This window comes from Chelon labrosus (genome assembly GCF_963514085.1).
Source record: "Chelon labrosus genome assembly, chromosome: 11".
NCBI classification, from domain to species: Eukaryota; Metazoa; Chordata; class Actinopteri; order Mugiliformes; family Mugilidae; genus Chelon; species Chelon labrosus.
This window is the reverse complement of record NC_140344.1, coordinates 7,811,817-7,824,414: the sequence shown is the minus strand read 5'-3', so window position 1 is coordinate 7,824,414 and position 12,598 is coordinate 7,811,817. Positions and strand designations below refer to the sequence as shown.

The window sequence follows — 12,598 nt, the reverse complement described above, 5'->3', positions numbered from 1 at the left end:
GGAGGATGGGTTGTGGAGGGAGGGTGGAGAGTTTAGAAGGATGGATCATGGAGGGTGGGTGGAGAGTTTAGTTGGATGGGTCGTGGAGGGAGGGTGGAGAGCAGAGGGGTGAGGGTGGAGAGATATGGTGGATGGGTCGTGGAGGGAGGGTGGAGAGATATGGTGGCAGTTAGAGGTAATGTGGAGAGGATGGAGGGTGAGGATGATTAAGATGGAGGAAGGGTGGAAGAAGGAGGTTAGAAGGAAGAAGGAGAGAGGGTGGAGGTAGAGGGAGCAGCTGTTGTTCGGACTGAACAACAAGGGGCATCCTCTTCCACTCTCTCGTTTCTGTCACTCTACTTTCTGAACAGCCAGCTCCAGAAACAATTCCTCTTCTTCTTCTTCTTTTCTGACTTTGTGGAGTCAGTTTCCGTCTTCTCTGTCTCCATCTCTCTCTTTGCCTCAAGCTCTTTATTCCTCTCCTCCAGAATAGCATTTCTCCTCTCTATTTCTCTCTTTTCTGCTTCCATTTCTCTGAGCTTCTCCTCCAGTTCTTTGCATCTTTCTTCACACTCTCTCTTCTTCTCCCTCAGTTCCTTGTTTTTCTCCATCATTTCTTTGTTATTCTCCCTCAGTTCTCTATTTCTCTCCTGCATTTCGTTATTCCCCTGCTTCAGGTCTTGCTTTTCCTCCTCCATTTCTTGATTCCTCTCCTCCAGTCCTTTCTTCTCTTGCTCTAAATCTCCATTCCTCTCCTCCAGTTCTTTATTTATCTCCTGGATTTCTTTCAGGTTCTCCTCCAGAGGTTGATTTTTCTCCTCCAGCTCGTTTTTCTCCTGTTCCAAATCACTGTTCTCCTCTTTCAGTGTTTTACTTGTCTCAAGCATTTTGTTCGTACTCTCCTCCAGTTCTTTACTTTTCTCTTCCATTCCTCTCTTCCGCTCCTCCAGTTCTTTATTTCTCTCCTCCATTCTTCTCTTCCGCTCCTCCAGTTCTTTACTTTTCTCCTCCAATTCTCTCTTCTGCTCCACCAGTTGTTTGTTTTTCTCCTTCAGTTCTTTCTTTCCTGTCACTAAGGCTTTTAACTTATTTCTAAGTTCTTCACCTTTCTCCACTATTTTCTTGTTTCCCTCCAGGTCTTCGTTTTTCTCCTCCAGAGTCTTCTTCTCCCACTCCAAGTCTTTGTTCTTCACTGTCAATATTTCACTCTCTTTCTTCAGTTGTATCTTATTCTCCTCCAGATGTCTAATGCTCTCCTGCAGTTCTCTCTTTTCTTGCTCCACATCTCTGTTCTTGTCTTTCAGTTCTTGACTTGTCTTCACCATTTGTCTCTTAGCGTCCTCCAGCTCTCCAGTTCTGGCATCCAGTTCCTTTCTCCCTTCCTCCAAGTGAAGCTGTGTCTCTCTCAGTTCTGCATTTTTTATGTCCAGGTCTTTCATAGTCTCCTCCAGCTGTTTCACTTTCTCCTTCAGTTCTTTACTCTTGTCTTCCAGCTTTTTCTTTTTCTTCATTTGTTTGTTCCTCTCCTCTGGATCTTCATGTTCTTTGAGAGAACTGGAAAGCAGTTCCTTTTGCTCTTTCAGTGCTGTCTTCTCTTCTTCCACCTGCTTCTTTAGCTCCTCCAGAGCTGCCTTCTCTTCTTCCATCTTTTGTCTCTCAGCAAGCAGCTCTTCATTGTCAGTGAGGCTTGCAGAGAAACTTTCCTTTTCCTTCTGGAGCTCCAGGATTTCTTGGTCTCTCTGGCTGAGTTCCTTCTCCAGGTCCTGGATTTCTAGCTGGAGTGGGTCCAACATCTTGTTGGGACTCTCTGAAGATGCCTCGTCCTTTGGCTCATTGGCTTCGGTGTTATTCTCCTTCTCCAGCAGTTCCTTCAGCTTGTCAAGCTCATGCTTGATGGAGCTGTAGTCTTTGCGGAGCTTGTCCCTTTTAGAGACAAGTCCTTTGTTCTGCTTGCGCATTGATTTTGCTTGATTCCGCAGGTCGCGGATTTGGTCATTGCACAAGTTGAGGTCCATTTCGTCCCCAGTGAAGGCACAGAATTGTGCGGGGGTATCGTTGTGGGGAGTCATTGCAGACTCCTGTCTGGGTGTTGGGCTGTTTGTTTGGGCCATTGATCCGGGAATCAAGGACACAGTAGAAATAGCCAAACACTGGACTTTTGAGGTCTGTAGCTTTCTGTAGTAGACTCTATCAAGGTCTATAGGTCTTTGTAGTAGACTATACGGAGGTCTGTAGGTCTCTGTAGTAGACTATATCGAGGTTTGTAGGTCTCTGTAGTACTGTATCGAGGTCTGTATTAGACTGTATCGAGGTATGCAGTAGACTGTTTTGAGGTCTACTTAAAGACTCTCTTTGTCGCCTTTGATCTCTTTGCCTTTGAAGAGATTGACAACAAAGGCAATGTTGCCTAGCAGCAGAGTCATGTGACCACATTTGTTTTCTCTTGAAGATGTTGCCTAGCAACAAGGGTTCCATAGGCAGTCCACCTATGCTCTGCACCACTTTTAAACATGGACGACATGACTGTTCTCCAAAAGTGAAGCCCCTGGTGTCTGGCTGCACTATAGGTCATGGATTGTTCTTATTTCTGTCTTTAATTCTTACCACTGTGTATGTTTGGATGTTCATTTTTCTGGTAATATCTGTGGATTTTTTTATTTTGCAGAAATGCAGTATTAACTTTCCACAACTCAAATCATAACATGCTGTTTAGAAAAATAACAACTAAAGAAAGCACGTCATGATTCTTTAGTGACCGGTAGTAACAGAACACAGTATTGACAAGAACATCTGGGAGAATGATGTCAGTTCACCAGTTTTTAGTTTGTTGATACTCATTCAGCAAATAGACTGAAATAATGCGTGTAAACAGTTTAGCTTCTTTTGCAATGTACATTACAATCAACAGTGTGAATGAATTTCGCTATTGTTTTTATTATTGTCTCACAAAATGTAATTTCCCATACTCCCTCACTACACCCCACATGTTCCTAAGGGAACACGGTAATAAACCTTCTCCAAGTCCAGAAAACACACATAGACTGGACTGTTCGATCTGTTAGATTCATGATCCCCTCAGCTACTCTACCTTTACAAAGAGCTGGTCCGTAGTTCCACATCCAAGGTGTAAACTCCAACGCTCCACCTGAACCTGATGTTCTACAAATGGTCGAGTACTCTCCTTTCCAGCTCACTGAAATAAACAGAGGCCGAGCATTGTAAAACACCGCTACGCTTGTTAGCATGCTAGCTTCTGCTTAGCCAGCCATAAGCTTCTGGGATTCTATCATTATTCTCCAATCTCAGTCAGCCGAAAGCCCCTTAAGCCGGGCATACACTGTGCGATTGTCGGCTCATTTTGAGACGATTTGCCACTCGTGCGACTATTTTTTTAATCGGGCCGAATTTCGGCTCAATCGTGTGTCGTGCTTCGTGCAGTATACGTGGGGTAACGAGGAGAGATTAACACCTCACGACGACCTCCCGATCACAAATCGTGTGCTCGCAAGAAAATCAAACTTGTTTGAAATCCTGGTCGCTGCTCGTGAAGGTATCGCACAGTAGAAGCGGTGCCACGGGCCGATTTGCCTCAACCTCTCGCACAGAGCATGCGCGATCGCTGAAGTTACGTCAAAACAACTTCGATGTGCGTCTCCCGCTTCCGGGCTCCTCTTCTTCTTCTACTTCTTTTTGCCGTTGCAGTTCCGGATACAAAAGGCCGACGTGTGGTATATGGACGTACAGTGTGAGCAGTCAAGTCGCATCAGAGCATCGGGCCGTACAGTGTGAGAACATGATTCGTAGGCTGTGAACCTTTGAGCTCAGCGATCTAATCGTGCAGTTTGAGATGGAGCTGAGTCAAAGGATTTAAAATATCGCACAGTGTGTGCCCGGCATTACTGCAGCGATGTTATTTTGACCTGACTCCACCCTATTTTACAAGCATCTGTTCAATTTTTAAAAATATATTATCTAAACCAGGGATTCCCAAAGTGTGGTGCGCGCACCCCTGGGAGTGCGTGAACTGCCTCTAGGGGGTGCACGAGATGAAAAATGCAATAGAGGAGAAGAAGTTATCTTCTTCTACGCACTGTATATGCGCAACTAACAGAGCCAGCTGTGCTGCACTTGAAAGTCACATGGATCCTCATTTTTATACCTGTTCCTGAGCCTATGCTCTTTGTTATTTATGTTGTGGGTCGTGTGTAACTTCATTACAATTTAGTTAAAATTACTGGCGTTCTAATTTTATTACCAAAACCGCTGTGTTATGATGACGTCGTTGTGTTAGCTCCACAGTCATTTACAGTTGCTGCAATTTTTGTTCAATTCGGCTGAAAATATTAGCCATATTTCCCCCAACTTATCTGCTTTCTGCCTCTGAGCCTGTCCTCATTCTCTTTGCTCTTAAAAGTGGAAGCTTGTGCGTAACTTTGTTTCATTATGTTGTTATTAGAGTAGCGTGGCTCCTTTAAGGGGGTAGTACAGTGTGCATGTGCGAACGTAACGTGTGTGTGTGGGTGGTAGAGCGAGAGTAGAGCGAGTGCGACGGTGAATGGAAGTAACAGCGAGACTGGTTAGCACAGCTATTAGGGAATTTAGCAATAAATGTACAGTTTATGTCATAGTTGTTGGTGAATAAAGGCTGTCGCTTCCTCAAGGACAAAAGGGAGCCTCCGTGTGTGTTGTTTGCCACTGCTGGAGGTAAAGTGAAGGGGGTTAGCCCCGAAGTTAGCGTCAACTTCGGCCCCGGAGGAAACTCTCCCCTGTGCTTCCCGACTACGGTCGGGGAGCCAAACAGGAATGGTTAACAATATGGAAAATGTGAGAGCGCGTTGTTGTGATCGTGATTATTTTGTTCTATGTGTGTTCTGGTAACTTGAGCATGATTAAACATGCTGTCTCTAATATGGCTATAAAAAAGCTTGTTGCTTTTTTTTTTCTTTTTTTTTTTAAGGTGCGGGGGATTGGGGGTGCGTCAGCGCGGTTGGGATATAGAAGGGGGTGCGCGGGCAAAAAAGTTTGGGAACCGCTGATCTAAACAATGAAACAGATTTAAATAATAATTCCGGTCTTGTTTCCCATTAAAGCAGCTTTTGCGTGCAGTGCGTGACTACATACACTATTTCATTCATTTTGTCAGCTGGCAGTTGTCTTTTGATGGATATTTCCCAAATGCTACAATAATGAGAGAGAGAATTTCTTAGAGAATTTTTTATTACTTTCTTCAGAGTCAGAAATTTACATACACAAAGATTACTATGTCTTTAAACAATGAAGGAAAGCTCTGATGATGATGTCATGGCTTTGGAAGCTTTTGATAGGTTAACAGACAACATTTGAGTTAATTGGAGGCACACCTGTGGATGTATTTTAAGGCTACACATCAAACATACTCCTTCCTTCTTTGACATCATGGGAAAATCAAAATAAATCAGCCAAGATATCAGGAAGAGAACTGTGGAGCTCCACAAGACTGGTTCATTCTTGGGTACAATTTTAAGATACTTGAAGGTGCCACGTTCATCTGTTCAAACAATTATACAAGTATAGACACCATGGGAATGTCCAGCTCAGGAAGGAGACGGGTTCTATCTCCCAGAGATGAACGTGTTTTGGTCCGAAACGTGCGAATCAACCCCAAAACAAAAGCTAAAGACCTCGTCAAGATGATAGCTGAAGCTGGTAAGAGAGTGTCATTATCCGCAGTGAAAAAAAGCCAGATTACAGTTTGCAAATACACACAGGGACAAAGACCTTAATTTTTGGAGACATGTCCTGTGATCTGATGAAACTAAAGTGGAACTGTTAGGCCATAATGACCATCGTTACATTTGGAGGAAAAAGGGAGAAGCTTGTAAGCCTGAGAACACCATCCCAACTGTGAAGTACGGGGGTGGTAGCATCATGTTGTGGGGCTGTTTTGCTGCAGGAGGAACTGGTGGACCTCATAAAATAGACGGCATCATGAGGAAAGAACATTATGTGGAAATATTGAAGCAACATCTCAAGACATCAGCCAGGAAGTTAAAACTTGGACGCAAATGGGTCTTCCAAATGGACAATGACCCTAAGCATACAGCCACAGTAGTTACAAAGTGGCTTAAGGACAACAAAATCAATGTTGGCCATCACAAAGCCCCGATCTCAATCCCATAGAAAATGTGTGGGCAGATCTGAAAAGGCGTGTGCGAGCGAGGTGCAGGATTCCCACTCCTAACCTGAAATTATTTTCCAGGACTTTTCCAGGACATTTTCAGCTGCTACAGAGACAGGTTATCATGTCATACACTAATACATTCCCCTGTCCCGCTCATTCTTTGGAATGATACTAGCGACATTGGCACTTTTCAACTTACCGTAGTCCCGAGTTTTGTCTCTAGGCGCGGGGTCTGAAAAGTCGCTAAAGCCAGAAATTCTCTGCTAAAGCTAGCGACAAAATCAAATTTGATTTGCTGGTAGTGTCACGTGGGGCGCTGCGCTGGCTAGAAGCAGAGAAGCTCTGTGCCGTATGTTGCCCAGAAGACATGCATGTGCATAACTTTTAACCTGTTTGTATTCGCTCAGAAGGCAGGGGGAGGATAAATAATTTTCCAGGATAACTTAATAATTTCCAGGACATTTGACCTTTTTTCTCATTTTCCATATGTTTTCCATGACTGGAAAATTGGTCAATAATTTTCCAGGTTTTCCAGGTTTTCCAGGACGCGTGGGAACCCTGGAGGTGGCCTACAACCCTGACTCAGTTACACAAGTTCTGTCAGGAGGAATGGACCAGAATTCCAGCAGACTATTGAGAGAAGCTTGTGGAAGGATACACAAAACGTTTGACCCAAGTCATACAGTCTAAAGGCAATGCTACCAAATACTAAGGAAATGTATGTAAACTTCTGACTTTGAAGAAAGTAATAAAAAATTATCTAAGAAATTCTCTCTCTCATTATTGTGGCATTTAGCAAAGAGAAATAATTTTAGTAATCCTAACTGACCTGAAACAGGAGAGGTTTAGTCTGATTTAACTTCAGACAGTGAGGAAAAAATGTTTGTGTGTCTTTTAACACAGTGTATGTAAACATCTGGTTTCAATTGCAATTGCATCCAGCAATGTGTTGTTTGTGTGTGTGTGTGTGGCAAAACTGTTAAGTGACTTGTTATGAACGCAATTCTAAAACACCTGACACTGCAGAAAGGTTTTATTCTTAGTTGAAATACATACTGGCAAGGTTTAAAAGCACACATCTCACGCACTCGCACCCACTGACCTGTGGTGGGACACATGGCGCGGGGTCTGAATTCTATTTTTTTGTGCAAAAGAGAGCAGCGCTTTACACAAATACTATACAGGTCAAAATACTGATGCTGGTTTGTGTAAGCTGAGCAGGTGGAGACAAAGAGTCTGTTTATCCTTAAACCTTCAAAGAAAAAACTGTGACCTTGACATGCCTTTCAGTTCTCTCATGACCATTCACAATTGGAATTTGCTGATGTCTGTATGATTTATTGTCTAGGGACAATGCCTGTATGTGATTTTATTCCAGGATTTCATGATTCAGTCTCTTGGGACCTTTAGTATCTGTACAGAATTTAATTGTTGTGACATTTTACTCAACATCAAAGGGAAGGGAAAGACTGGGGCACACTCACGTTGGTGGGTTATTAGCTGTAGACCCAAACAAAAGTTCAAGGCAGTTCAAGAAATCATTTTCTATTCATTTTCATTGCTATTCCAGGAGCCCTGTTAGTGTAGGCCAAATGTCTGATGTCCTGTTGGTAGGCTTACAGTGGCTGTAGAGAGTTAGATTCAATAATAAACATCTGCTGAAAAGGACCAAATAAAAGACTAATCCGAGAGAGAGCTACAAACACAAGATTTCTCCTGTCGTCAGTGTAAAAATAGTGGAGATCTGAATGCAAATAGCTCATCTCCAGAGACAATATTTATGATTCATGGCACTGGTGTTGAGATATCTTTGTCTCCACAAACTGAAGTACAACTCTGCCCCCAGAGAAGCTCTACCAGAAAGAAGTATATACAGACCTAAAACCACAACCTATATAAAGAACCAGTAACACAAAGTTCACTCATATTTACAAGACCACTGTAAAATGCAGCTACTGTTACACATATACAACTGACGGCTCAAAGCAGTGCAAACCCATAAAGATGAATCATAAAGAAGATAACCTAGAGTGCATTCCTAAAGTTAGCAAGAGTGCAAGCTTGAATTAATTCTTCAATCCACATTTTAGTAACAGTCTTTGTCCACTGTGGATTCATTTAACCAAAAGGAGAAATAAACATATTAAGGAGATTCTCACTGAAGGCATTAAACTATGAATGAACACATATGGAACTGTGTAGAAACAAAAAAAAAAGTCTGAAATAACTCTAAATATGAATTAGATTTTTCAAAATAGCCCCCCTTTGCTTTGATTACTGCTTTGCACACTCTTGGCATTCTGTCGATGAGCTTCATGAAGTAGTCACCTGAAATAGTTTTCCAACAGTCTTGAAGGAGTTCCCAGAGATGCTGAGCACTTGTTGGCCCTTTTGCCTTCACTCATCAAAAGCACTTTCTCTTAACTAGAGGTGTACTAAGCACTATTTACAGTAGATAACACACTGACTATAGATAAATAACTCATACAGTCCCACTTCAAATAAACTATGGCCCCGTCCACACGTACCAAAACCATCTTTTCCCCCTCCGTTTTCCTTGGCATCGTTTCGAGAATATTTGCGTACACACGGATCCATCAACACAACTCAACTCGCTACTTCATATTCCAGGCCTATAGGTGGCGCTGTTTCAGAAATTCACCAAAAACGGAGAGGAAGAGGTAGCCTGGATACCAGACTCTCTGACTTCGCAGAGAGTCTGGCCTAGATCCATTGGCAAACGTTTATTTCCTGGTGGGAGGGCACAGTTTGAGGTTTAAAATCATTGGAGTTCCTTTAACCAATCACTAACGTTTGGTAATGACGTATGTTATGCGCCGGAGCATTCAGGCTCTGCTGCCTCATACTTCCGCTTTCAAGAACGCAACAAGTAAACAAATCGCTACTCTACCATCCCCCATTGCAATTCAGGATGCGAAATTGGAATAGCAAGAGTCACGATGGCTGTTAATGACTTATGTCGATTATGTGCATCAAACCATCGCGTCCATGGTGTAATAGGTCATTCCAAACAAATATTCGACAGTAAGGAAAAAGAGCTGAATACCTTCAGTCAACTTGCAAAATTAGGATTAGTTTTGGACAACACGCCGCTTCAGTCGACACGGATCTGTCGCAAATGTTCGTGTAAACATTTCAAACTCGGCGCGCAACTGAAACGTAATCGCTCTCAGACCCGCCCTCTGTTCGCTGATTGGTTCGCCAACCAGTTGGCCGGAGTAAACGTAAGCGGATCAAGCTATTCCAGACGGAGTACTGTAGGGAATGTAAATGAGCGGAAGTACGTAGGCAGGCGGAGCCAGGCTAAGGAAGAGCTGGAGCATGCGCATAAAGCTTGAGCGCTGTTTACAAATCGCACGATATTGATATATGATATTTTGCCCTAGTAACCCTAATAGGCTCAATATCTTCTCCAGCAGGAACACGAGCATGTAGTCCGCCATTGTTGTTGATGTTGTTATGAGACGTCTCGCGGGATATAAGAGGTGGAAGGCTAAGCTCGAGGGGTGTGGCGATGACATCATCGAAACGCAAATATGCGTTTTCGGCATCCACACGAACACTCAAGGGCTGTGTTTGCGAATTTTTTCACCCTGGGACCAGGTTTCAGAAAAGTGCGTTTTAAGGCAATGCGTTTACAGGATTCGTTTGGACGATCGGCCAAAACGATGCAAAACATCTGCGTTTAGACCAAAAAGCGTCTCCGTGTGGATGGCCCCTAAGCTACTCCTTTAAGGAGTCTGGATCCCTTGTGGGGTCCCACATCAGTGAGATCCCTCCAGTAATGCTAACTACATTTCTTCTGTCCTCAAAGCCTCCATTACTGAGAGTGACCTAATGCAAAACAATCATACAACATATGAATTAACATTTAATTAAGGTGACAAATATATTTTGAACAGAACAGATGATAGACGAAACTCGCTCAGCTGCTCCAGCACAGTGTCACTGGGCAGCTTCTGGAGGTTCTCCAAGTGTGAATGGAAGAGGGTGTGTATGAGTTAAAGTGACCTCCAGCAGTGCCTCAATGATAGACTTTTAAGAGCAGTCTGGTGTTTCTCTGCTTTTAAGTGAGATTCCAGTGCCTTCACACTCAGACTGCAGAGTTTAAGTGTCCTCTTGCACAATGAGCAGTACGCCTCATAAGTATTGTTTGGCACACGTTTCAGCCAATCAATGAAATCATTTTGTTCAAGCCAGCAGCCAGTAAACTAACATTTGCCCATTTCCCAAGTTGACAACGAAGTTCACGTGACCGAATATGTCTCGAACCAAAAAGGTTCAATAGTCTCATCACATGTTTTATTTGTATTTATTCTAGTGGGGAGCTGGGGTTTAAACAGGTACATCTGTAGGCATTATCCATCAGAAACTCACATTATTAAGGTCTGCAAAACAGTTTCCTCGAACTACAGTTAAGTATCTGGCTGTTAAGTGAGTTTCTGATGGGCAACACCCACAAATGTTCCTAACAGTCTCTTAGAACAGAAGAAGCTACCGGGATGAGAGTTACCCTGGCTTCCACTTGTTTTTTGGATACACTGAGTTTTAGGAAGCCATGGGACTGAGAAGAGAAAGTGTTGTCCACCTGGAAAAGCCTTTTATGCTTTTAAAACCTTCTGAAGCATGCAATTGACAAGGTGCTGAAAAACGTTCCACGGTGAACTCGGTCCTCGCTGACTCAATAACATCACACACTTTTTGCCGTCCTAAACGAAGACAAGGAAGCACTGCAGTGCATGCAAGCCCCAAGAGGTCTGCTGCTTCTTGAGGTAGCTGCTAACAGTGTCTGGCACCAACGATCAAACTACCTTTTATGTCACTTAGACAGCATGTTATTCCTATTCAAACGGTTTGTTTAACAGCGTACTTCACTGTCTTATGCTGTGCAAGGAGAATCAATGCTATGTAACCGTCTCAAGGAGAGATCTATTAACATGGAGGTATAACTAGTAGTGTGCATCAATATACACCAACCAGCCACAACATTAAACAGGAGAAGTAAATGACACTGACCAACTTACCTGGCATTCGTGTGGATTAGACATGTGCCACCCACCTAGACCAGACCAGGAACCCCCACCCCATAGCAATGACACTCCTTGATGGCAGCAGCCATCCCCAGCAGGATGCAGCCTGACACAGACACACACACACAAACGCTTTAGGAACAACTAAAAAAAACATGAAGAACAGCACAAGGTGTTGACCTGGCCTCCAAATTCAATAGATCCCAAACTGATCAAGTATCTTTGGGATGATCCACAGAGGCCCCTCCCCTCAACCCATAGGACCCAAAGGCCCCCACGAACAACATCCTGTTGCCAGACACCACAGGACACCCTCAGAAGACCCATGTCCATTCTCTGATGAGTCACAACTGTTTTGGAGGCACAAGGGAGACCTACACAATATTAAGAAGGTGGTCATAATGATATGCCTAATCGGTGTACATAGCTTTAAAAATAATACCCAAGAAATGGTTGTTGGTGATTGAACTGGAATGAATTTACTGGACATGCAAAGCTTTTTAGTAGGAATTTTATTCATCAATTGTTATTTCTTTTGTCATGGGGTAAAAACTGAACCTCATTTCATTTTTGTCTCTCAAAGCTGACATCTCCTCCACTCTTAAGTCACCCCAGCTCACTGATCTTGAAGTATTGATTTTATGCAAGTGCCCATATGATGATTTTTTGTGAAGTTTAGAAGATGGCCCTGAATTTGGACTCCTGTTTGATGCTGGCTGCAGAGGCTGAAATGTAAATCAGACGGCAAGATGTCATTTCATCAAATCAGTAAACAGGCAGCGAGTTGAACTGGTATCTTATTAAAATCTGACCTATCACTTGAGGGGAAATTGTAGACTGTGGGGAAGCGAATACATTACATCAAGTCCTTAGACCAGTGAGGCCATTTTAAAGACTTTATGTAGAAATCAGACAAAAATCAGACAAGATGCATGCTCCTACTCCCACACATCTGCATACAGTAATTTATGATATTCAGAGGGCTTGTTGGTGAAATGCCAGATGATTTTTGCCGAAACCTGTGGCTAGATTAAAACAAAGAACAAAACATTTAACGGATTCATGCATACTTTTACTTGCATTTGCTATTTTCTTCAAATCTATCCTGCACGCTTAAGGAGCATATAAGGTTACTGCGGGTCACTGGTCACTGTGTAGCTGCAGTAACTGAATTTAGCATGTCCTGTGGCTAAAACACCACGAAAGATGTGCGCTACAGACCGAGTTAATTCACAAGATCTACAAATGACTTGATGTAATGTATTTGCTTATCAAATGTATATTTAGTCCCCGGCTATACACTATTCAAGTGACAAAGACTACTATATGTAAAGAGGCTCACCAAGGACTGAATGGAAAGAAAAAACACAAAAACTTTTAAGACATACAAAGTTCCAGGATAGGGAAG

The 12,598-nt window shown here is 43.0% G+C and overlaps 1 protein-coding gene across 1 annotated transcript; it reads right to left on the bottom strand.

Annotated features, from left to right (window-relative positions):
- Positions 1-335: 335 nt before the first annotated feature.
- LOC311495128 (uncharacterized protein) lies at positions 336-4,006 on the bottom strand (the record flags this gene model as incomplete). Its single annotated transcript, XM_084554472.1, has 1 exon — positions 336-4,006. The coding sequence occupies exon 1, from the start codon at positions 2,088-2,090 to the stop codon at positions 336-338; it is 1,755 nt and encodes a 584-aa protein (XP_084410598.1). The 5' UTR covers positions 2,091-4,006.
- Between the last annotated feature and the right edge of the window lie 8,592 nt (positions 4,007-12,598).